General features: G+C 46.4%; 1 protein-coding gene across 34 annotated transcripts in view; it reads left to right on the top strand.

Annotated features, from left to right (window-relative positions):
- Window positions 1-21,638, top strand: part of ATG7 (autophagy related 7) — a 279,894-nt gene that overhangs the window by 235,256 nt on the left and 23,000 nt on the right. For 9 of the 34 annotated variants that reach the window (XM_063630314.1, XM_055259854.2, XM_063630302.1 and 6 more), the window contains one exon: window positions 1,531-2,070. The exons of the other annotated variants lie outside the window; for them this stretch is intronic. In XM_063630314.1, coding sequence (XP_063486384.1) covers window positions 1,531-1,668 — 138 coding nt within the window. In that variant the 3' untranslated portion in view covers window positions 1,669-2,070. Of the gene's footprint in view, window positions 1-1,530; window positions 2,071-21,638 lie in introns of those variants that run through there. 34 annotated transcript variants of the gene reach the window in all.

The raw sequence follows: 21,638 nt of genomic DNA, 5'->3' as shown, positions 1-21,638 counted from the left end.
CCCAAGCTGGTCTCCAACTCCTGGGCTCAAGTGATCCTCCTATCTTGCTTTCCCAAAGCGCTGGGAATACAGGTGTCAGCTGCCATGCACGGCCCTATGTAGCCTATTTTGAACTAATAATCCTCAGTTCTGTGCCTGTAGTTGCTGACAGAGCCAACACTTCACAAGTGTTGGCTTCTGAAGTGTGTCTCTTGCTTAAAGCAAACTCGGTACAACGTGATCTGCACTTACAAAACTAATAACAAATTAATAACAAATTAGGTCTCTGCTCCTGTTACCAGTGACCAATATTCTATGTGCAAGAGAGCGTAAGTAGAAGGAGACAGACTTTTTCCAAACAAACAGATCCCTTGAGCAAATGCCCTTTAAAGTTTAAAATAACAACCCCCTTGAGTTGTGCAGGCCTTTAACTTTTCAGAGAGCTTTAAGTACCTTAACTCTTCTTATTTTATTAAAACACCCAGGTCATGGGTTGGTTTTTTTTCTTTCCAAGTTAGTTAAATAAATAAGCAATTATGACGCTGCGCCACATGGCCAACAGCTTTTAGCTTATAAACAGAGTTTGAAAAGCAGTACTTAGAGGCCAACTTGGTTGGCTGCTGCTGGCAGGAGGGAGCAGAGCTGTTCCCGGCCCAGATAACACTTAAAGGGCCAGGCAGGCCCTCATGCATGCACATTTGTCTATATCCAGGGAGTTGTTTTTTTTTCTGATGCAACATGAATTTCAGTGTTTTTTTTTTTTTTTTTTTTTTTAAGTGCCAAATTGTGAGCTCCTGATGGCCAGACACTTGTGTCTTTATAAGCCTCCACAAAGCCTGGTGCAACTCCTTGTATGTCACAGGCATAGACATGTTTGCTGACAAATTGTTTGTATTTTATGAGCGTTTATAATGGCCTTTTAAGTAAGTGACGTTTTAGAGTTTGCTGAATGAAGGGTGATTTTTATTTAGTCTCAGAGGCACAGTTGTTTGGTGTGGTTGGTTTTTTTTGGCCACCCCTCCCCCAATCTATCTCTAATTTTAAAATGTGATTCACTAGGAAAATATGATTCTGTTAATTGAATTCATTTTAGAGTCAACTTTTCAGGAACCTGTCTATTTCTGTAAAGTGAGAGCCACTTGTAAATGTACCGTTTGGTGCCAGCACTCAAATTTTCCCTGACTCAGTTGCTCCAGTGGCGTTTAAATATCTTCCCATAAATTAGGCAGCCAGTGCTCCATACTTATTTACTGGGTCTTGTGTTTCAGCCCAGGATCCTGATAGTGATCTTGGACGGGTGATATAAATAGACTAGGATTTGCCAATGGCTATTTTTATAAGGGAAGCTTTCTAAGTTGATTTCTTTGAACCCAGAACAACTTCCTCCCTCTGGCTTCCCCTGTTTTCCTCCAAGACTGGGGAGATCCTTTCTTTATTCTGCCCGCCCATCTTCTGCCCCTCCCCCAGCCAGCTGGTGTCTGCAGAAATTAGAAGGAAGGTACGTGCCTGACACAGAGTTGCCTGAAATCGTATATCTTTACCCCCTTTCAGGATCATCTTTCTTTCATCCGGCCCAAGAATGGCACCTTCCCCGCCCATCAGGCCACCTGCACTCAGGAGTCGGCTGCCTGTCCTGAAATAGATCTCTACCAACTCTCAAGCAGAACAATTCCTTGCATTCATACTTGAATGTATATTTTATGTTATTACCTCTTATTTGTCTTTTTGTAAGTTTGTCCCTGCCCCAGTTACAAAAAAAAAAAAATTTGAGTTACTGCTACTGAACCAAAGGGCCTCATTTGAGGTCTTCTTTCTCCCCACCCCCTCCTCCATCCCAGTGATACAGATGCTGCCTTGTCTGGTCAGGCCTTCAGGGAGGATGTCCTGACCCCCTCAACCCCCCATCTCCAAAGCTGTCCCCTCGCTCTTTGTGCAACTCCCCGCCCACATCCAGCACAGTAAGCAAGCTGTCAGCTGGGAGAGGCTCGCCTTGGAGGACTGTCCTTTCTTTACATCCTCTCCCCAGGTCTTCATGCTGCAAAACAGCACATTCTCAACATGAAACAAAAATGGATTCTGTTCTCTTTTTCACCTAGTGTTTTTGGCCATACTGTTCTTGGCAGTCAGACTTCCAGGCTTGGGGTAGAATCGATAGCTTAAAAGGTAAATGTTTACACTGGTCAGCAATGTGCCATTTGGCGCCTCGGTGGTGGATAATTTGCCACAGTCTGTGGCTTCACCCGCCCAGTGGCCTTGAGTTTCCTTAACTTTCCAACTAGCCTACCTCCCAGAGGTCCCCCACGCCTGTCTCCCCTCCTTCAGCCAGCCCTGAGGGTCGGGCCCTTTCTCACTTCCTGAACCAAGTACTGGAAGTAGAAGAAACTGGTGTCAGTCTCCGAGTTCCACCCCTGGGTCAGGGGCTCCAGAGCCTGGTGCTGCAGCTTGGCCAAGGGAACCTGAAAACCAGGTCAGGAGTGATGTACATCCACTCTGAGCTTTCGTTCTGACATTGCACAGGATTAACGTTCCATCTCAGATTAACTCTGAAATCAAATGAGGTAATGTATTAGTACTTGTGCGTCTGGAATTGGTGGGTTCTTGGTCTCACTGACTTCAAGAATGAAGCCGAGGACCCTCGCGGTGAGTGTTAGTTCTTAAAGCGGCACGCCTGGAGTTGTTCGTTCCTCCTGGTGGGTTCGTGGTCTCGCTGGCTTCAGGAGTGAAGCTGCAGACCTTCGCAGTGAGTGTTACAGCACAGAAAGGCAGTGTGGACCCGAAGAGTGAGCAGTAGCAAGATTTATTGCAAAGAGCGAAAGAACAAAGCTTCCACAGTGTGGAGGGGGACCGAGTGGGTTGCCCCTGCTGGCTCGGGCAGCCTGCTTTTATTCTCTTATCTGGCCCCACCCACATCCTGCTGATTGGTCCATTTTACAGAGAGCTGATTGGTCCGTTTTGACAGATGCTGATTGGTGCGTTTACAATCCCTGAGCTAGACACAAAAGTTCTCCAAGTCCCTACTAGATTAGCTAGACACAGAGTGTGGACACAAAGGTTCTCCAAGTCCCCACCAGAGTAGCTAGATAGAGTGTCGATTGGTGCATTTACAAACCCTGAGCTACACACAGGGTGCTGATGGGTGTGTTTTCAAACCTTGAGCTAGATACAGAGTGCCGATCGGTGTATTTACAATCCTTTAGCTAGACATAAAGGTTCTCCACATCCCCACCAGAGTAGCTAGATACAGAGTGTCGATTGGTACATTCATAAACCCTGAGCTAGACACAGGGTGCTGATTGGCATGTTTACAAACCTTGAGCTAGATACAGAGTGCCGATTGGTGTATTTACAATCCCCTAGCTAGATATAAAGGTTCTCCAAGTCCCCACCAGACTCAGGAGCCCAGCTGGCTTCACCCAGTGGATCCCGCACCAGGGCCGCAGGTGGAGCTGCCTGCCACTCCCGTGCCGTGCGCCCACACTCCTCAGCCCTTGGGTGGTTGATGGGACTGGGCACCATGGGGCAGGGGGCGGCGATCGTTGGGGAGGCTTGGGCTGCACAGGAGCCCATGGGAGGGGGAGGCTCAGGCATGGCGGGCTGCAGGTCCCGAGCCTTGCCCCGCGGGGAGGCAGCTAAGGCCCGGCGAGAAATCGAGCGCAGCGCTGGTAGGCCGGCACTGCTGGGGGAGCCAGCACACCCTCCACAGCCGCTGGCCCGGGTGCTAAGCCCCTCATTGCCCAGGGCCGGCAGGGCTGGCCGGCAGCTCCGAGTGCGGGGCCCACCAAGCCCACGCCCACCCGGAACTCCAGCTGGCCCGCAAGCGCCCCCGCGCAGCCCCAGTTCCCGCTCGCACCTCTCCCTCCACACCTCCCTGCAAGCTGAGGGAGCCGCTCCAACCTTGGCCAGCCCAGAAAGGGGCTCCCACAGTGCAGTGGTGGGCTGAAGGGCTCCTCAAGTGCCGCCAAAGTGGGAGCCCAGGCAGAGGAGGCGCCGAGAGTGAGCGGGGGCTGCGAGGGCTGCCAGCACGCTGTCACCCCTCACTTGGAGTGCTTTATGAAAGGTAGAGAGCATAACGACAGCAAGAATAAAAATCGTAGCTGCTGTCTTACGAAGATCTACTGTATACTAGGCACTGGGTTTATTTTATCTTTGTTTGAGGCAGGATCTTGCTGTGTCACCACTGTGCAGCCTTGATATCCTATGCTCAAGCAGTCCTCCCACCTCAGCCTCCCAAGTAGCTAGAAGAACTACAGCTACTCATGTGCCACCATGCCAAGCTAATTTTTTTTGGTTTTTTAGTAGAGACAAGGTCTCAGCCACTGTGTTTAGCAACACATGACTATCTCATCTAATCCTGATTAAGTACCCATGAAAATATTAACACCCCTCTTTTATAGGTAAGGAAAGTCAGGCTCAAAAAGATGAAGTGAATGGCCCAGGATGACAAACCCAAGTAAAGTGGTTGAGTCAAGATTTGAATCTGGCCAGTGTGACTTTTAGACCCATGTTCTCATCTACTAAGCAAACTGTTTTCCTTCCCATAATCAGGATTTGCAAGAGAAGCATAATTGACTTTTAAGATAGGCGTTTGCAATTCATTTTCTTGGAATACCCATCTGACCTTCCCTTTTCAGATCAGCAGGCAGTTTCCTGTGCTTAGGCCTCATTCCCCTCTGCAGAAGGAACTCTGGTGATTTTCCCACTGGGAGAGGGAGACATGAGATGTGGCTTCCTGTTCCAGGAAACACCGCCCAGTCTTTTTACCCACCCTCAGTCACCCCATGCACTGACTATGTTAGACATAGTCAGTGCATGGTGCCAGCCAGCTCTATGGTGATTCTGCCGGGTAAGCCACTCGCTGTCGAGATGACCAAAGCTCAGAAAGTGCTTGCTGCATTTCTGTTTCTGTTGTTGACAGTGGCCTGATGTGCATAGCATACTTAGATAGCTCCACTTCTCAGAGCCTCTGGCAGGTACAAATTAATCAATCCCCTGGCACAGCACAGTGCTAACCACAAGGAGAAAAGAAAGAGAAGTATGTTCCACGCAGGAGAAACTGCCAAGTGCATCTGGTCTAGGTTTTTTTTTGGTTTTTGGAGACAGAGTCTCGCTCTGTCACCCAGGCTGGAGTGCAGTGGCACGATCTCAGCTCACTGCAACCTCCACCTCCCAGGTTCAAGTGATTCTCCTGCCTCAGCTTCCTGAGTAGCTGGGACTACAGGTGCGCACCACCACACCCAGCTAGATTTTGTGGTTTTAGTAGAGATAGGGTTTCACCATGTTGGTCAGGCTAGTCTCGAACTCCTGACCTCATGATCTGCCCGCCTCAGCCTCCCAAAGTGCTGGGATTACAGGTATGAGCCACAGCGCCTGGCCTAGGTTTTAAAATGCTTCGTTCCTGAGATCTGATAGAAGTTTAATTTTAGTTTTAATTCAAGAAAAGGGACACTATAACTCCTGCCACTTTTCAGTGTGTTCATGTCTCAACTGAGAGGTGGTGCAGGCGTTTCTACTCACTGTGTCTCTTGCACGCACGCACACGTGTGTGTGTGTGTGTATGTATGTATATATTTTTGAGACGGAGTCTCGCTCTGTTGCCCAGGCTGGAGTGCAGTGGCATGATCTTGCCTCACTGCAACCTCCACCTCCCCCGTTCAAGCGATTGTCCTGCCTCAGCCACCTGAGTAGCTGGGATTACAGGCCCGTGCCACCACACCCAGCAAATTTTTGTATTTTTAGTAGAGACGGGGTCTTGCCGTGTTGTCCAGGCTGGTCTTGAACTCCTGATTACAGGTGGGATTACAGGCAGGAACCACCGCTGCCAGCCTCAAGTGTATATTGACGAGACATTGTCCCAGGGGTAATGATAGAATTGAAAATGGTGACATGGGGCAGTGGGCTGCACGGCCACATGTATACATTAAGCCTTATAGAACTGTTCTCTCTGTCTCTGATACACATACACATCAGTTTTATCAAATGTGAATTTGTAAAATATTTTCTTTAAGTAAGATGGGCCCCTTTCCTCAAAGAGTATAAGTACAGTTTAATGGGGGATAAGACCATGAATTCTCTTGCTGGGCTAAAGACAGTCTAAACCACAAGAGAAGTTGAAAAAAGCAGTGCCATGGGGCTTGAAGCCAGCATGAGATACTGCTGACCACGGGAAGTCTCAGCCTTGATGGTTAGGTAGTGTGTGCTCAAGATCAGGAAGTGTGTGGAAGGGCCAGGTAGAGGCATGGGGGAGGACATACGTTTTGGGAACAGCTCACATTCCTTTTGTTCTTTTTTTTTTTTTTTTAAACATAGGACATAGTTCCTAAGCTGATGTTTGTTGAGCACCAACTCTGTACCAATTTTTATGTTAGTTTCTGGGGACACTGAGATGGAAAGAATGCATCCCCAACTCATCAGGGAAGATATACAGATGGCAAATAAACACATGAAAAGATGTTCCACATCATATTCCCATTCAAATGACTAGATACCACTAAACACCTACTAGAATGGCCAAAATCCAAAACACTGACAACACCAAATGGTGGTGAGAATGTGGAGCAACAGAAACTCTCATTCATTGCTGGTGGGAATGCAAAATGGCACAGCCACTTAAAACTAAACACACTTTTACCATATGATCCAGCAATTGCACTCCTTGAGATTTACCCAAATTAGCTGATAATAGGTCCACACAAAAACCTGCACTTGATGGCTATAGCAGCTTTATTCATAATTGCCAAAACTTGGAAGCAACCAAGATGTCCTTCAGTAGGTGAATGGAGAAATAAACTGTGGTCCATCCAGACAATGAAATATTCCATAATAAAAATAAATAAGCTATCAAGCCATTAAAGACATGGAAAAAGTTTAAATGCATATTACTAACTGAGGCTGGGCACAGTGGCTCACGCCTGTAATCATAACACTTTGGGAGGCTGAGGCGGGTGGATCACTTGAGGTCAGGAATTCGACACCACCCTGGCCAACATGGCGAAACCCTGTCTATACTAAAAATCCACAAATTAGCCGGGTATGGTGGCACGTGCCTGTAGTCCCAGCTACTCGGGAGGCTGAGGCAGGAGAATCACTTGAACCTGGGAGGTAGAGGTTTCAGTGAGCTAACCATACTCTAGCCTGGGTGACAGAGCAAGACCCTGTCTCAAAAACAAACATATTACTAAGTGAAAGAAGCCAATCTGAAAAAGGCAGCATACTGAGTAATTCCAACTGTATGACATTCTAGAAAAGGCAAAATTATGGAGGCAAAAATTAGCTGGGCGTGGTGGCATGCGCCTATAGTCCCAGCTACTTGGGAGGCTGAGGCAGGAGAAATGCTTGAATCCAGGAGATGGAGGTTGCAGTGATTCGAGATTGCACCACTGCACTCCAGCCTGGGTGACAGAGCCAGACTCCACCTTAAAAAAAAAAAAAAAAAAAAAAAAAAAACAATGATGGAGACACTAAGATCACTGGTTGAGGTTAAGGGAGAGAAGGGGATGAATAGGTAATGCACAGAGGATTTTTGAGGCAGTGAATTAAAAGAAAACTCGATCCCTGTCCTTACGGATCTCTGGTCTAGTTGGAGTCAGCAGACACACAGAGGCCTGCTGAGATGGAGAACGACACCCAGATTCTTCCTCTGTACCCAGAAGAGGCCAGAGGAGGGTACTGCCTGGCCCTGGGAGGCTTCACTAGAGGTTTTCGAGAGGAAGATGCATGTCTAAAGTGTGACGGGAAAGGGCCAGAAAGAGAATGAGGGAAGAACATTCTAAGCCACAGAAATAACACGTGGAAGAGAGCAGAGATGAGAGGAGAAACCATCTGTGACTTAGGTAGCTCAGCAGAGCTGGAGAGAGTCGGGCAATTGAGTTGAAGCACAGGCCAGGGCTGGGCCATGCAAAGCTTTGCCAGCTATACAAGGGTACTGCATGCCGTGGGGAGAACCAGAGTGTTTTTAGCAGGGTGGTGTGATCAGATTCCTATTTCAGAAAGATGGGCACAGTGTGAAGGACGGATTAGGGGTGATCAGGCTGGCTCAAGGAGTCCCGGTCAGAGAGGGCAGGCTAGAAAGAAGTAGACAATTGAATGGATGTTGAAAAGATAGAATGTACAGGCTCTGGTGATTGGTTGGATGGTGAGTGGGAGAGAGGGAGGGGACCAAGGTGCTTCCCTTGGGTCTAGTTTAGATGGGTTGAGGGCGGGGCAGTCAGAGAAAGACTAGTTGTAGAGAGAGGGAGCAGGAAAAGGGAAATAGAGCTAGAAGGTTGATTAGAACCATGCTGTGAGGATACTGAATGCCAAGGTCAAGACTGTATTGAAAAACCTGAGACGAGACTGGGCACAGTGGCTCACGCCTATAATCCCAGGACTTTGGGAGGCCAAGGCGGGTGGATCACAAGGTCAAGAGATGGAGACCAGCTTGGCCAACAATGGTGAAACCCTGTCTCTACTAAAAATACAAAAATTAGCTGGGCGTGGTGGCATGCGCCTATAGTCCCAGCTACTTGGGAGGCTGAGGCAGGAGAATCGCTTGAACATGGGAGATGGAGGTTGCAGTGACCTGAGATCGTGCTACTGTACTCCAGCCTGTCGACAGAGCGAGACTCCCTCTCAAAAAAAAAAAAAAAAAAGAAAAACCTGGGACAAAACAATCTTAGTGCAGATCACTCTTTGTTACTCTGTTTCTTTGCTGCATCAGACTTTGACCAGAACCTGAGATAGAGATGGACATCTGGGAGTTGTTGGATTCTAGAATAAATGTTTGACAGCCTTTCCCAGAGTGGCCCATACCCAAATTGATAATCAGGATTGTGGAAGCATAGGGAAACACTTGATAGGAGCTGAAAAGCAGTGTACTTTTAAGAGAATACCTTTCACTGAATTTTAGCAATTATTTCTGAAAGTATTGAATTCAACTGGTAAAATAAACAATCTTAATCTCTTATGACCCCAAGTTTCTCAGCTGGTAAATAAAGGAAAAAGACCTGTTGATCTCAGAATTCTCTTGCAGCTCTGCAATTCTAGTGTAATAAAAATTTTCATCAAGATTAAAAAACCTTATATAAGTGAATATAAAGTCCAGTGCTATTTTTCATTGATCTTCAAACATTTTTTTCCCCAAATTTTAAATCTGAAACACCAACTTGCCAAATTTCCCAGAATGCAAATCCCCTGACCAGTGAGCTGTTATTATTTGAAAATATCGTGGCCTCTAAAGTTTACTTTATCTTTAAAAAATGTTTTTTTTAACCAGCAAAAGAAAGTTCCATGTTCATACCAATGAGTTTCCTGAAACTAAGAAAATCTAACCATTATATTGTTTCATGTAAGGAACTTGGGTACTATTATAATCCCCATTTTAATGACGAGGAAATAAATAGGCAAAGGTAATTATTTCAGACTCTGTTTCCTTGACGCAGTATTTCTGGATGGTGAATCTTACTCAGATTTTGTTTTGATGCTATTCTTGGGATTGACTTGAGAAGCACCAGTGGCTGACTCTTTCTTTCTCAGTGCAGAGGGGTAAATTGGGAACAAGCTGTCTTGCTTTCGTCATATTATTTGCTGTCATCATGAAAGGCAGGCAGTGAGAGGAGTTTTTTTGTTTTTTTGGTTTTTTTTGTTTGTTTGTTTTGTTTTTTGAGAAGGAGTCTCTGTTGCCCAGGCTGGAGTGCAGTGGCACGATCTCAGCTCACTTCTCCTGCCTCAGCCTCCCAAGTAGCTGGGACCACAGGCACCCGCCACCATGCCCAGCTAATTTTTTTTGCATTTTTAGTAGAGACGGGGTTTCACAGTGTTAGCCAGGATGGTCTCAATCTCCTGACCTTGTGATCCGCCTGCCTCAGCCTCCCAAAGTGCTGGGATTACAGGTGTGAGCCACCATGCCCGGCCGAGAGGAGTTTTTATACTACCTTAAGCATCTTTTGTTTCAAACCAAATCATCTTCACTTTCTCCTTCCCCTCCCCACTTGCAGATAATGACAGATTTTTTGGCATCTTATGGAAATAGCTTTGGGGCCGCCTTCATACAGCTCAAGGCTGTGCTGATGTTGCAGGAGTGAGGGAAGGAGAGATCCCGTCCCATCCCCCAGATGGCAGCTGTGTGCTTGAGACTTTTGCACATGAATTTGTTTAATTTTCACCAAGGTCTTGTGAGACAAGGAAACAGGCTCAGAGAATGTCAGTAAACCTACCCAGAGTCACACAGCTAAAAGATGGCAGAGCCAGGATTCGAACCCACTTAGGCAGACCCCAACTCATGCTCCACACCTCGATATGCTCCTCTACCATGAGTGGGCAAGCCCTGGTTTATTAAAACTTCTCCAGCAGTGTTCAAGTAGAGAACTCAAATGTCTGAAAGGCCATTCTCTTCCATTAGTTTATTCACTCAGTAAACAAGTGGAGCTGATACATCTACTTCCCTCCTATTTTGAGGGATATTTTGAGGATTAAAGAGCTATAATTCCGCTTATAGCTCAGCAGTGAGTGTGTGCTAACCAGTAGCTATTATGGCTACTGATGGTGGCTGCCATGCCAGGCACCATACCAGATGGGCTGGGGACATGGGGATGAGGAAGATGCCGTGCTGGCCCTGGAGGAACACACAGGCAGCAGAGGAAATGGCCCCACAGCAAACAACAAGTGTGGGTGAAAGCAGGGCCTCAGCACACACATTCTACACTTCTGAGCTCGCCCTGTACCTCACAGCAGCCATTATGGCCACCTCACAAGCTTGGTCTCACAGTCCTCATTCTGTAGGTCTGGGCCTTGGCTTGTCAGTAACCGGCCATGTGTTTGGGAAGTGATTTTTTCCTTCGTTATGTCAGCATTTAATAATAATAAAGAAAAAGTCAGCATTTAGTAGGAGCCACCCCACACCTCACCCGCTAGCATTCTTCCCTGAGAAGTAGGCACAATTGGTTGTGAGTCTTCTCCATGGGGCCAACATTCTGCAAACAAGTGAGCATTTCCTTTTACTTAAGGCTGCCTGTTAGCATCAGGGGAGTAGCAGTTGCTCCAGGCCCCACGCAGGAGCTTGAGAGGGAGAATAGCAGAGTGGACAGCTGTAGACCGTTGAGTTCCCAGTTTCCCCTTCCATGACATGGGGATCATGGTAAAAATGCCTGTCTCGTAGCAATGCTGAGACATAGTTCCAACAGATGACAGATCATGAGATAATACGTGTGTAGCATTTCAGATCAGTAGAGCCCTAGGCAGACACTGGTTGCCATAGGCAGTCATGAGTTGAGAAGGCCAGTGCCACGGGAGCACAGGGGCCTAAGAACGCTGGCCATATGTGCTAGATGCCGACAAAGACCAGGGGAAAGCAGAGTGTGACTGGGACCGGCACAGGAAAGGGTGGCTAAGAGTCACAGAGGGTGACCTCACCTGGACTCATAAACCCAAAGATGAGGGATATGTGGTGATGGAGAGAAAGAGGTGACGTTCTAGGTTGGGGAAAAGGTGCATCGCACGGCAGGGCAGGGGGAAGGAGCGAGCCAAGCAAGGGATCTCCCCCTGGTCTGCTGCCAGGGCTGCCGTGGGAGCAGCATGGCCCGGCCAGCCCAGGTAGGGTTTTTTTTTGTTTTAGGCTGCAGTGTAGTGGCGCGATACCGGCTCACTGCAATTTCCGCCTCCTAGGTTCACGCCATTCTCCTGCCTCAGCCTCCCAAGTAGCTGGGACTACAGGCGCCCGCCACCACGCCCGGCTAATTTTTTGTATTTTTAGTAGAGACGGGGTTTCACCATGTTAGCCAGGATGGTCTCGATCTCCCGACCTTGTGATCCTCCTGCCTCAGCCTCCCAAAGTGCTGGGATTACAGGCATGAGCCGCCACTCCTGGCCCCAGCCCAGGAAGTTTTGTGGGGAATTTTCCGGACATGGAATGACTCTAGACTGCCGCTGCTGCCGACAACAATAACAAAGTAGAGAAAGCCCACTGGTGTTGCACTCAACTTTTTATGCCGTTGGTCCGCACTGCAGTCCTGACGTAGCTACTGTTGTTATCTGCATTTTGCAGAAAGGGACACTAAGGGCCATAGAGTGTTAAGGGACTTGCCCCTAGGTCATCAGCTAATAAGTGACCAAGCCAGGGTTCCGTTTCAGATCTGTCTGTCCCCAGAACTCAGGCCTTTAACCCAAGCATTACAAGGTTATTCTTGGGAGGAGAATTATATGCCTTCCAAGTGCATTCACCTCCTTTCAGCTAGCTGTGCCCTACTTGGGAACAGCCCTGTGGAAGAGGTAAGTCACCACGCAGAGGCTGGCAGATCATGTTGATGGCGTATCAGGGAACCCTGACACCCTGAAGCTGGGAGAGTAATGTATTTTTAGAACTTCCCACCTTTTGTGCCTTCACTTCTTTCTCCTAACTATAGGTGGGTTTACAGTAATTTGGAGATAATTCTGGGCTTGCTAGGGACACTGGGGAATTCCGGAATAAGCTCATGATTTATTAATGAGATGAGCGAATGAGCCTCATACTGTTCACAGTTCTGCAGGTCGGCTGAGTTAGTCACCAGGACTTAGGCAAGGCCACTGAGACACTCCTGTAAGAAGCTGGACAGAGCTGGGAGGGGCTTGAACCAGAAGGAGTCGTGCCCCAAGGCAGCAGACATAATTATTCATAGAATTTAGACTAAAATTCTAGAGATCATTTATACCAAAATGGTCTACCCAAAGCTTTCAGTGGGCAATTTCATATGACTGTGAACAATAAATTCAAGTAAACCATAACCTTCAGAATCGCCTGTCAAATGCCCACCCCAGGCCTAGACTGCTTTGAGCTTGTGGTGCAGACTGTGAACATGCACGCTATTTTGATTTAGTGTCTGAAGGCTCCCCTTCACAAATTAGTAGACAGCTCTGGATCTAGAACCAAACGTATCTGAGGTCAGGTCCCAGCCCGCCACCTACCAGCCGCGTGACCTCAAGCCACTTGCTTTTCCTCTCTCAGCCCTGTGTTCTCATCTGTAAAATGGACACAGTGATACCTTTTAGGGCTTTTCAGAGGTGCTGATGAAATAGCCTGTACTTTATAAAGTATGTTGTAAATGTTGCTGACATAATTTTGCGTCCTGTAGGAAATGCTTCCTTGGGTGCTTGTATTATAGCCCAACCCAAGTCATTCCTGAGAACATCCCCGGGTTGTAAGGATTAGTCAGAAGTCATGACGACTGTTGTATATAAATGTTTGGCCTATTAACTAAAATTAGTACCTTTCCATTTCTTCTCTTTCTTGGGCGGGGCAGCGGGGGAGTGCAGGGGAAGGGAAGTAGGGAACGTTCAATTGTGTTTTAAGTAATCCTCGTAAAATTCTTAGCCAAAGATTATCTTGCCCTCCACCTTGGTGACCCACCGCATACGGGGTACATCTATCTGACCTGTCTCTAGACCCAGACGGAAGAAACAGGCGGGATTATTGTTAACTTTTACCACATGTATGACTTGTTCCCAGACAACCCATTCTTCCTTTAGGCAGAGGTGATGTGCACTGAAGTGTTAGATTTAGAGTGATGGAGAAGTCTGTGCTGCCATTCCTCAGGGAGTCCTAAACATTGATTTGCCTTTGGGAGGGCTGGGCTTCACGAAAACCTGATTTACGGTGTTGCTCTGGGCCTGATTTCCTTTGCACACTCTGGAGGAAGTGCTCTGGTGATGTTGGCACTGAGCAAGCAACAAAGGTTTTAAAATGTCGGCCCTGGAAACAAAACTGTACCTTGTGATGTTAGAATAATTATACCACACTTGATCTCTGATTACGGCCAAAACAGCAGTTGCTAAATCCAGCTAACATGGAAAAACTAGAAAAAGTGAGGGGAAATCAGCCAAATGCATAGCAAGGGATGGGGAAAGCGGACCTGGAATGGACACAGAATCTTCTGTTTCCACTTGTCTGGTAATAACTGCAACACTTCATGGTCCCCAGCCCCAGCCCCCAGCCCCCAGCCCCCACCCCTTCTTTTCTAGAGCCATTGCGCTCTGCATGTTGACACTAGCTGTGGGAACTCTGTGATTTAAAGTTGAGTTGAAAGAACTGCTTTTATCATTTCAAGTATGCAGCTCCAGGCCAAAACAGGCAAAACAATTTTTTAAAGTCTCAGTTCAAAAGCAGCTTGAAATATTCTCTGTTCCATCAAAAGGAACCCCAAATCTCTCCACTGTTCTGTGGGCCCCCTTCCTCTGATTGTCTACCTGGCAGGCTCCCCTTAGCTAGCTGTGCTGTGGCTTAGTTAAGCTGAAGTTGAAACACAGACGAAGGAAGGCATTGCTTTCCAGCCACAAAGGAGAAGCCCATTCCCACTCTTGTCCCCACTGGGAAACTGGGTTAGAGTTCTGAGAAGTGGGATTTGGGGTTTCCCTTCAACTGTGAAATATTACAGAAATACACAAGTCTATACAAAATGGTGACAGCTGCTACATATTTCTCAGAAAAGCAGAATTCTAATAAAGAATGTATAGTCTGTTTTTTATGCTTTAATAAATACCAAGCACAGTGACTCACACCTATAATCCCAGCACCTTGAGAGGCCTAGGCAGGAGGATCACTTGAGTCCGGGAGTTCGAGACCAGCCTGGACATCATGGCGAAACCCCATCTCTCCTAAAAATAAAAATAATAATAATTAGTCGAGAATGGTAGTGCATTAGTCGAGAATGGTAGTACATATCTGTAGTCCCAGCAACTCGGGAGGCTGAGGTGGGAGGACCAGTTGAGCCCACCAGTTGGAGGCTGCAGTGAATTATGATCATGCCACTGCACTCTAGCCTGGGTAACAGAGCAAAACCCTGTCACTTTAAAAAAATTGGAAAAAACAAACAGGCATTCTGAGTCGATAGCAGATCCCCATTGTCCTGTCATCCTCCAGGTGAGGTTCTATGTCTTACAGATTAAGAACATGACCCTAAATCAGCAGCAGATGTTTAGAATAACACAGAAACAAACCTCATATATTCTATGTTTTTTCTAGCTGCTTCAGAATTTGCTATGAAATTTAAGGGTATTTATTTATTTATTTATTTATTTATTTTTGAGACTGGCTCTGTCACCCAGGCTGGAGCGCAGTGGTGCGATCTCAGCCCACTGCAACCTCCACCTTCTAGGCTCAAGTGATTCTCCTGCCTCAGCCTCAGCTGGGACTACAGGCGTGCACTACCACACTCAGCTAATTTTTGTATTTTTAGTAGAGATGTGGTTTTGCCATGTTGGCCAGGGTTGTCTCCGACTCCTGACCTCAGGTGATCTACCCGCTTTGACCTCCCAAAGTGCTAGGATTATAGGTATGAGCCATTGCACCCAGCTAGTGAAAGAAGAAATTATTTATTTATTTAACTATTCCTTGAAAAGAAGAAACAAAATGTCCCCTCTTTAGCCTGAATGATTAACTTTACTCATGAGAGGTTCACAGTAAGACATGTGATATTATATTTTTTTTTACTCCTTTGCCCTTATGTGTGACAGATTTGTTTGTTGATTAACACCTTTTATGCAGCCAACATTAATATCTAGTTATAGCCTTTTTTTTTTTTTTTTTTTTTGAAACGGAGTCTCGCTGTGTTGCCCAGGTTGGAGTGCGGTGGCATGATCTCAGCTCACTGCAAGCTCCACCTCCCGAGTTCACGCCATTCTCCTGTCTCAGCCTCCTGAGTAGCTGGGACTACAGGTGCCCGCCACCACACCCGGCTAATTTTTTGTATTTTTAGTAGAGACAGGATTTCACTGTGTTAGCCAGAATGGTCTCGATCTCCTGACCTTGTGATCTGCCTGCCTCGGCCTCCCAAAGTGCTGGGATTACAGGCGTGAGCCACTGCACCTCACCAGTTATAGCCATTTTAAAATCAAAAGACCACTAGCAGCTGCTGAAAAGTTCTGCCACCTTTAATTCCTCATGTGTAGAGACTCTACCTCTCTCACAGGATTATTTTGAGAATTTAAAATGTTATTGTGATAGTTGACTAGACTTGGTAAACTGTTCAATGCTGTGCTGATATAAATGTGATAACTGCTGCTCTGTTTCCCAAATTCACAGGCAGAATATGAGATTCTGTAATCTAGAATCATAATCTTCATCAAGGGCTAGGCACCATGGTTCATACCTGTAATCCCAGCACTTTGGGAAGCTGAGGTGGTCAGATCGCTTGAGCTCAGGAGTTGAAGACTAGCCTGGGCAACATGGCGAGACCCCATCTCTACAAAAAATACAAAAATTAGCCGGGCGTAGTGGCACATGCCTGTAATCCCAGCTACTCAGGTGGCTGAGGCAAGAGAGTCGCTTGAGCCCAGGGAGGCCCAGGCTTTAGTGAGCCATGATCACTCCACTGCACTCCAGCCTAGGTGGCAGAGTGAGACTCAAGTCTCAAAAACAGCAACAAAAAAACCCCAGACAATAAGAAACATAGTCTTCATCAAGAACTCTTACCATAATAGAATTTTGATGATTTTTTAAGATGCCAACTTATAAGCAATAGGATTATTAGCAATGTCCCTGATTCTACTGTATTTTTTCAAAGTGGTTATTATTGGTGTATAGCAAAACTGTTGATTTTTATATGTTGATTATATATCTACCAGCATTGTTGACCTATCTTGTTAGTTGTAACAGTTTGAAAATTCTTTCAGATTTTCCACGTAGACAGTTATATCTTTTGCAAGTAACAATAGTTTATACTCTTGTTGTCTGTGTACCTCATTTCTTTTTCTTGTTTTACTGCATTCACTAAGGCTACAAAATAATGTTGAAAGGAACTGCTTATGGAAGATTCCTTAAATTGTTCCTGACTTTGTTAAGAATGAATCTAAAGTTTTACCATTTACCATCATGTTTGCTGTAGATTTTATTAAGGAAGTTCCCTTTTGTTACTGATTTTCTGTTTTATTAAAATTGTGAGTGAAGGTAAAAAACCTTTTCTGCATCTTTTGAGATGTTTAATTTTTTGTCCTTTTATAAAAATTAATAATGTGGTATATTAAATTACCATATATATATATATATATATATATATATATATATATATACATATACACATTTTTTTGAGGTGGAATCTCGCTCTGTTGTCCAGGCTGGAGTACAGTGGCGTGCTCTCGGCTCACTGCAACCTCTGCTTCCCAGGTTTGAGCGGTTCTCCTGCCTTAGCCTCCTGAGTAGCTGGGATTGCAAGCATATGCCACCACACCCAGCTAATTTTTGTTATTTTTAGTGGAGACGGGGTTTCGCCATGTTGGCCAGGTTGAACTCCTGACCTCAGGTGATCCACTCACCTCGGCCTCCCAAAGTGCTGGGATTACAGGCATGAGCCACCACGCCTGGCCTTTTTTTCTTATATTGAAACATCCTTGTCTTCCTGAGATAATGTCATTCTCTTCTACCTGTCCCTGGGTAACTATTTAATACCATAGTTAAGAATTTGCATTCCTTGGGAACTCATGGGATATCATCAGTGGCACTGAACTATTTTTCATGCTACATAAACACCTCAATTATCAGTGTTATCAGGATTGCATGGGAAGGAACACAGAGATCTGTGGTCATAGGCATGACAGTTACAATGTATGCCCCACAATCATATAGAAGGCAAACATATCAAAGTTTGAGAAAATTCTATCCTAGAAAGGATTTTAACTGCTTTAAGATTTGCCTGTAACAAATGGGTTATAGTTTAAAGAGGCTGAGTAATACTCTTAGTTTTAATTTAAAAAACTCATAAGTTACAGTTATATAAGGCCTTTCAGATGTCTTTTCTATTTCAGATGTTGTAACAGGCAACATAGGTAAGATTTTATTCCAAAGAAGGTATTTTCATTTCCTTGTTTGTGACTACACACACAGTAATTTATCGCCCGTGTCCATGCAGAAATGCAGGAGTGGGCTGATTTGTGATGCATCCTGTAGTCCTGCCTGTCCTCTTGAATCATTAAATCTTCCCTGCTTTGCCTGTTACTTGAAGATCACCCATGTGTGTCCCTTCTGCTTCAGTTGTGGGCCTTCTGTCGCCTTCTCATGTTGGGGACCAACATGAGAAGTAAACGAACACCTTAATGAAGTAAAGTTCTGTTTACTCTTCTGGTTTGAAAGGTAACCATTTCACAGGGCAAGGTTTTCTGTACTGAATCTTCTTTATAGCCCGCAACAATATTGACTTCATTCAACAAAGACATCTTGAGCTGCTGTTATTAAATCAGCAAGGAGCAGCCCCTGCTTATGTGCCCAGGTTAATGGAAGTCATAATGGCACATACCTTAAAAAACATAAGATAGCTATCCTACCTTCAGAGGAATCGCAGTCAGTCACTTACAGTCACCAATATCCAGGAAGTCAGATGGTCACGTACCTCCTGTGTGTCGTCCATCATCAGAGACCTTGAGAAGCCTACAGAGAAAAATGCTTACCTCTGATATCACAGTCTGACATAGGGCTCTATGTCCTACCAGAGGACACAATACAAAATGCATATAGAAGGTTAAAAAACAGTTCAAGGGCAGTAGCTCATGCCTGTAATCCCAGCACTTTGGGAGGCTGAGGTGGGAAGATCCACAAGGTCAGGAGTTCAGAGACTAGCCTGGCCAATATGGTGAAACCCCATCTCTACTAAAAATACAAAAATTAGCTGGGTATGGTGGCGGGCACCTGTAGTCCCAGCTACTCAGGAGGCTGAGGCGGGGGAATCACTTGAACCCGGGAGGCGGAGGTTGCAGCGAGCCGAGATGGTGCCATTGCACTCCAGCATAGGCGACAGAGCCAGACTCCATCTCAAAAAAAAAAAAAGTTAAAACAACATTACGAGAATAAAATCACAATTCAGGGACACAGCAGAAGATAAATCAAATAAGATGTTGGACTCATGACTGCATATCCAGTCAGACTGTCAGCTGGGGGGAGAGAGGTGGGGAGAGGCTTTCTGCAGAATGGATGGGAACTGCAAAGGTGGGCCTGGAGAACATTTCAGGTAGAAGAAATACCATACGGAAGGCACTGTGGAAAACGGAGCGGTACATTCAGGTGACAGTGGAAACTACTCGTGTAGGGGGACAGGAGGGTGTGGGAGGGGGATGGGGCAAGGAAGGCCTGGGAGTGAAGAGGCTGAGGCTGACATCCTGGGGCACCTCCAAAGCCAGCCAGAGTCAGGAGTTGGGGGTTTGCTTTGTTTTTTAAGACTTAACAAATAAATATTTAAAGATAATATATAGCCCTCTTTGAAAGTAATTAAGATCATTGATTGGGAGGAAAGATCCAATAACATTTAGGAACCGCAACACAAGAGAAGCTGCTTACTATGCCCCTTCTACCACAAGCAGCACAGCCTATAGATGACATTGATTTTATGTTCCCAGATACGTGGCTTCAAACAACAGAGAATTGTTTTAAGTCTTAGTCATATGGATGGAGGGCCTTCTTCAAAATCAGGAATTAGAAATACAGCAGTTTGTCCTGTTGGCCTTGGGCTGGTAGTCAGATGAGGTCAAGGGCTTGTTTTCATGAGGGAGACTTGTAAATACTTGGAAGTATACAATGTTATCAGCAACATGAAGTTTGTCCCTGTGACCACCTGGCTCTTGAATACCACAGCCTTAAAAATAGGGAACTTCTTAATTTTTTTTCTCATAATATGAGGCTTCACCTGGTTAGCAATGTCCTGGGTCTCTGCAGTGGCTAGCATGGCAGGGGACACCCCACACATCATCGTGGCAGCAGTGGGAGGGGACAGGGCAGAAAGGACCAGAGAGTTTATGTCTCTGCACGAAGGTACCAGGGATGCTGAGATGGCTCTGTGGCCGTCAGTCTCTCGGGTGTTGGCTCTGTCACCTTTTGCTCCTTTGCCCTTTTCTTACTCACCCCGGCATGACCCATCTGCACCACCGTCTTCTCCCCAGGAGACAGGAGGGGCCCAGAGACTTCCCTCTCACTCCTTTTCAGTTTGAAAGTGCATGTATGTGTTTTGAACAGAGGAGGACCTTCTACTTGGATCAGAGGTGGGTGTCGTTGGCTTTTTTGAGGATGCCTCTTGCTCTTGGCTGGAGGGTGGTGGTTGCAGGCAGGCCTGAGAACTGGATGACCCACGCAGAAAGAGCCAGCACAGATGTGTTATAATACCCTTCCCACCTCAGCAGACATGACTAAACAAACTCTGTCTGCTTTGAACAATTAAAGCATTTGTCCAAGCGGCTCCCAGAGACAGCGAGGCCCTGCAAGCAGTGGCATGCTCTCAGAGGAAGGCAGTGTGTGTGCAGTACGCGTGCAGTCCCTGTGCTGTTAGCAGGCTGCCTGGCCATACTCCGAGAAGCACTCTATGCATTGCCACCTTCTGCATTTAAACAGCCAGAATGACCTGAGCTGGGTACAGGAGTGTAGCTTCCAGACTGTCTTTCATCAGTTTTGAGAAACTTGGATGCTGAATTGGGAAATTATGATTTGCTTTAAAGAAATGCAAGAAACGCAAAGATAAATGCAAGAAATTCTTTCCAGTCAGCGCCCATTCCAGACTTGATGGTGAAATGAATCCCCTCCTCTGAGACCAACCGCTGTTGCCTTCCTTACCCCACCTCCAGCGGTGACCCCCATTGAGCCAGCATCTTTCTCTCTTCAATCCTTCTTAATAACAAATAATAATTTCCACGTTCTACCTTTAAAATGAAGACTGAGCCTGTAATCCCAGCACTTTGGGAGGCTGAGTCAGGCAGATCAGTTGAGGTCAGGAGTTCAAGACCAGCCTGGTCAACATGGTGAAACCTTGTCTCTACTAAAAATACAAAAATTAGGCGTGATGTGCACACAAGTAATCCCAGCTACTTGGGAGGCTAAGGCAACGGTGTTGCTTGAACCCGGGAGGCAGAGGTTGCAGTGAGCCGAGGTCACGCCACTGCACTCCAGCCTGGGTGACAGAGTGATACTGTCTCAGAAAATAATAATAATAAAATGAAGACTGCCTTCCTCACTATGGTCCTGGCTAAGTGTCTGCTCACCACAGGACTATGGAGTCGGCAGAGCGGGCTTCTTGCCTCTCTGGCTGGTTGGCAGGGAAGGGCTGAGGCACAGAGAAGTTCTTCTGCCTGGTGCTGTCAGCAGTAGGTACAGAGTCAAGACTAAAACCCCGTTGTCCTGCCCCAGGTCTGGCAGTCTAGAAGAAAGGGGCTATGCAGGGTACCCAGCCAAGGCAGAGTCCAGAGGAAGTCAAGGAAGAGTATGAATGTGAGTGTGGGACAGGGAGCACTGTGCATTAGCCTGAGAGGTGGGGGATACAGAGGAACAGGTCACTTAATGCTTGGCACTTAGGTCTGAGCCTCTTTATGAACGCACTGGGGTGCAACCCACCTGGCAAGGAAAACACCTTCCTGAGGTCCCACCACCCCGTGTGCCAGTCCATTACTGGCTGGCATTAGGGTGCTCACCTGTCTGTAGATTTCCTTAAGCCCAAGGGGCAATCACATGGTCCACAGGTCTGCATATTGGTTTGCACTAAACTCTACCCTGACAACATGCCATAAAAATGGTCTAGGCCGGGTGCAATGGCTCATGCCTATAATCCCAGCACTTTGGGATGCCAAGGGAGGTGGATTGCCTGAGCCCAGGAGTTTCAGACCAGCCTGGGCAACATGGCAAAACCCTGTCTTTGCAAAAAATTAGCCAGGCACGATGGCACATGTCCGTAGTCCCAGCTACTCGGGAGGCT

Source organism: Symphalangus syndactylus, chromosome 21 (assembly GCF_028878055.3).
Source record: "Symphalangus syndactylus isolate Jambi chromosome 21, NHGRI_mSymSyn1-v2.1_pri, whole genome shotgun sequence".
In the NCBI taxonomy this organism is placed as follows: Eukaryota; Metazoa; Chordata; class Mammalia; order Primates; family Hylobatidae; genus Symphalangus; species Symphalangus syndactylus.
This window is presented reverse-complemented; position numbering and strand designations above follow the sequence as displayed.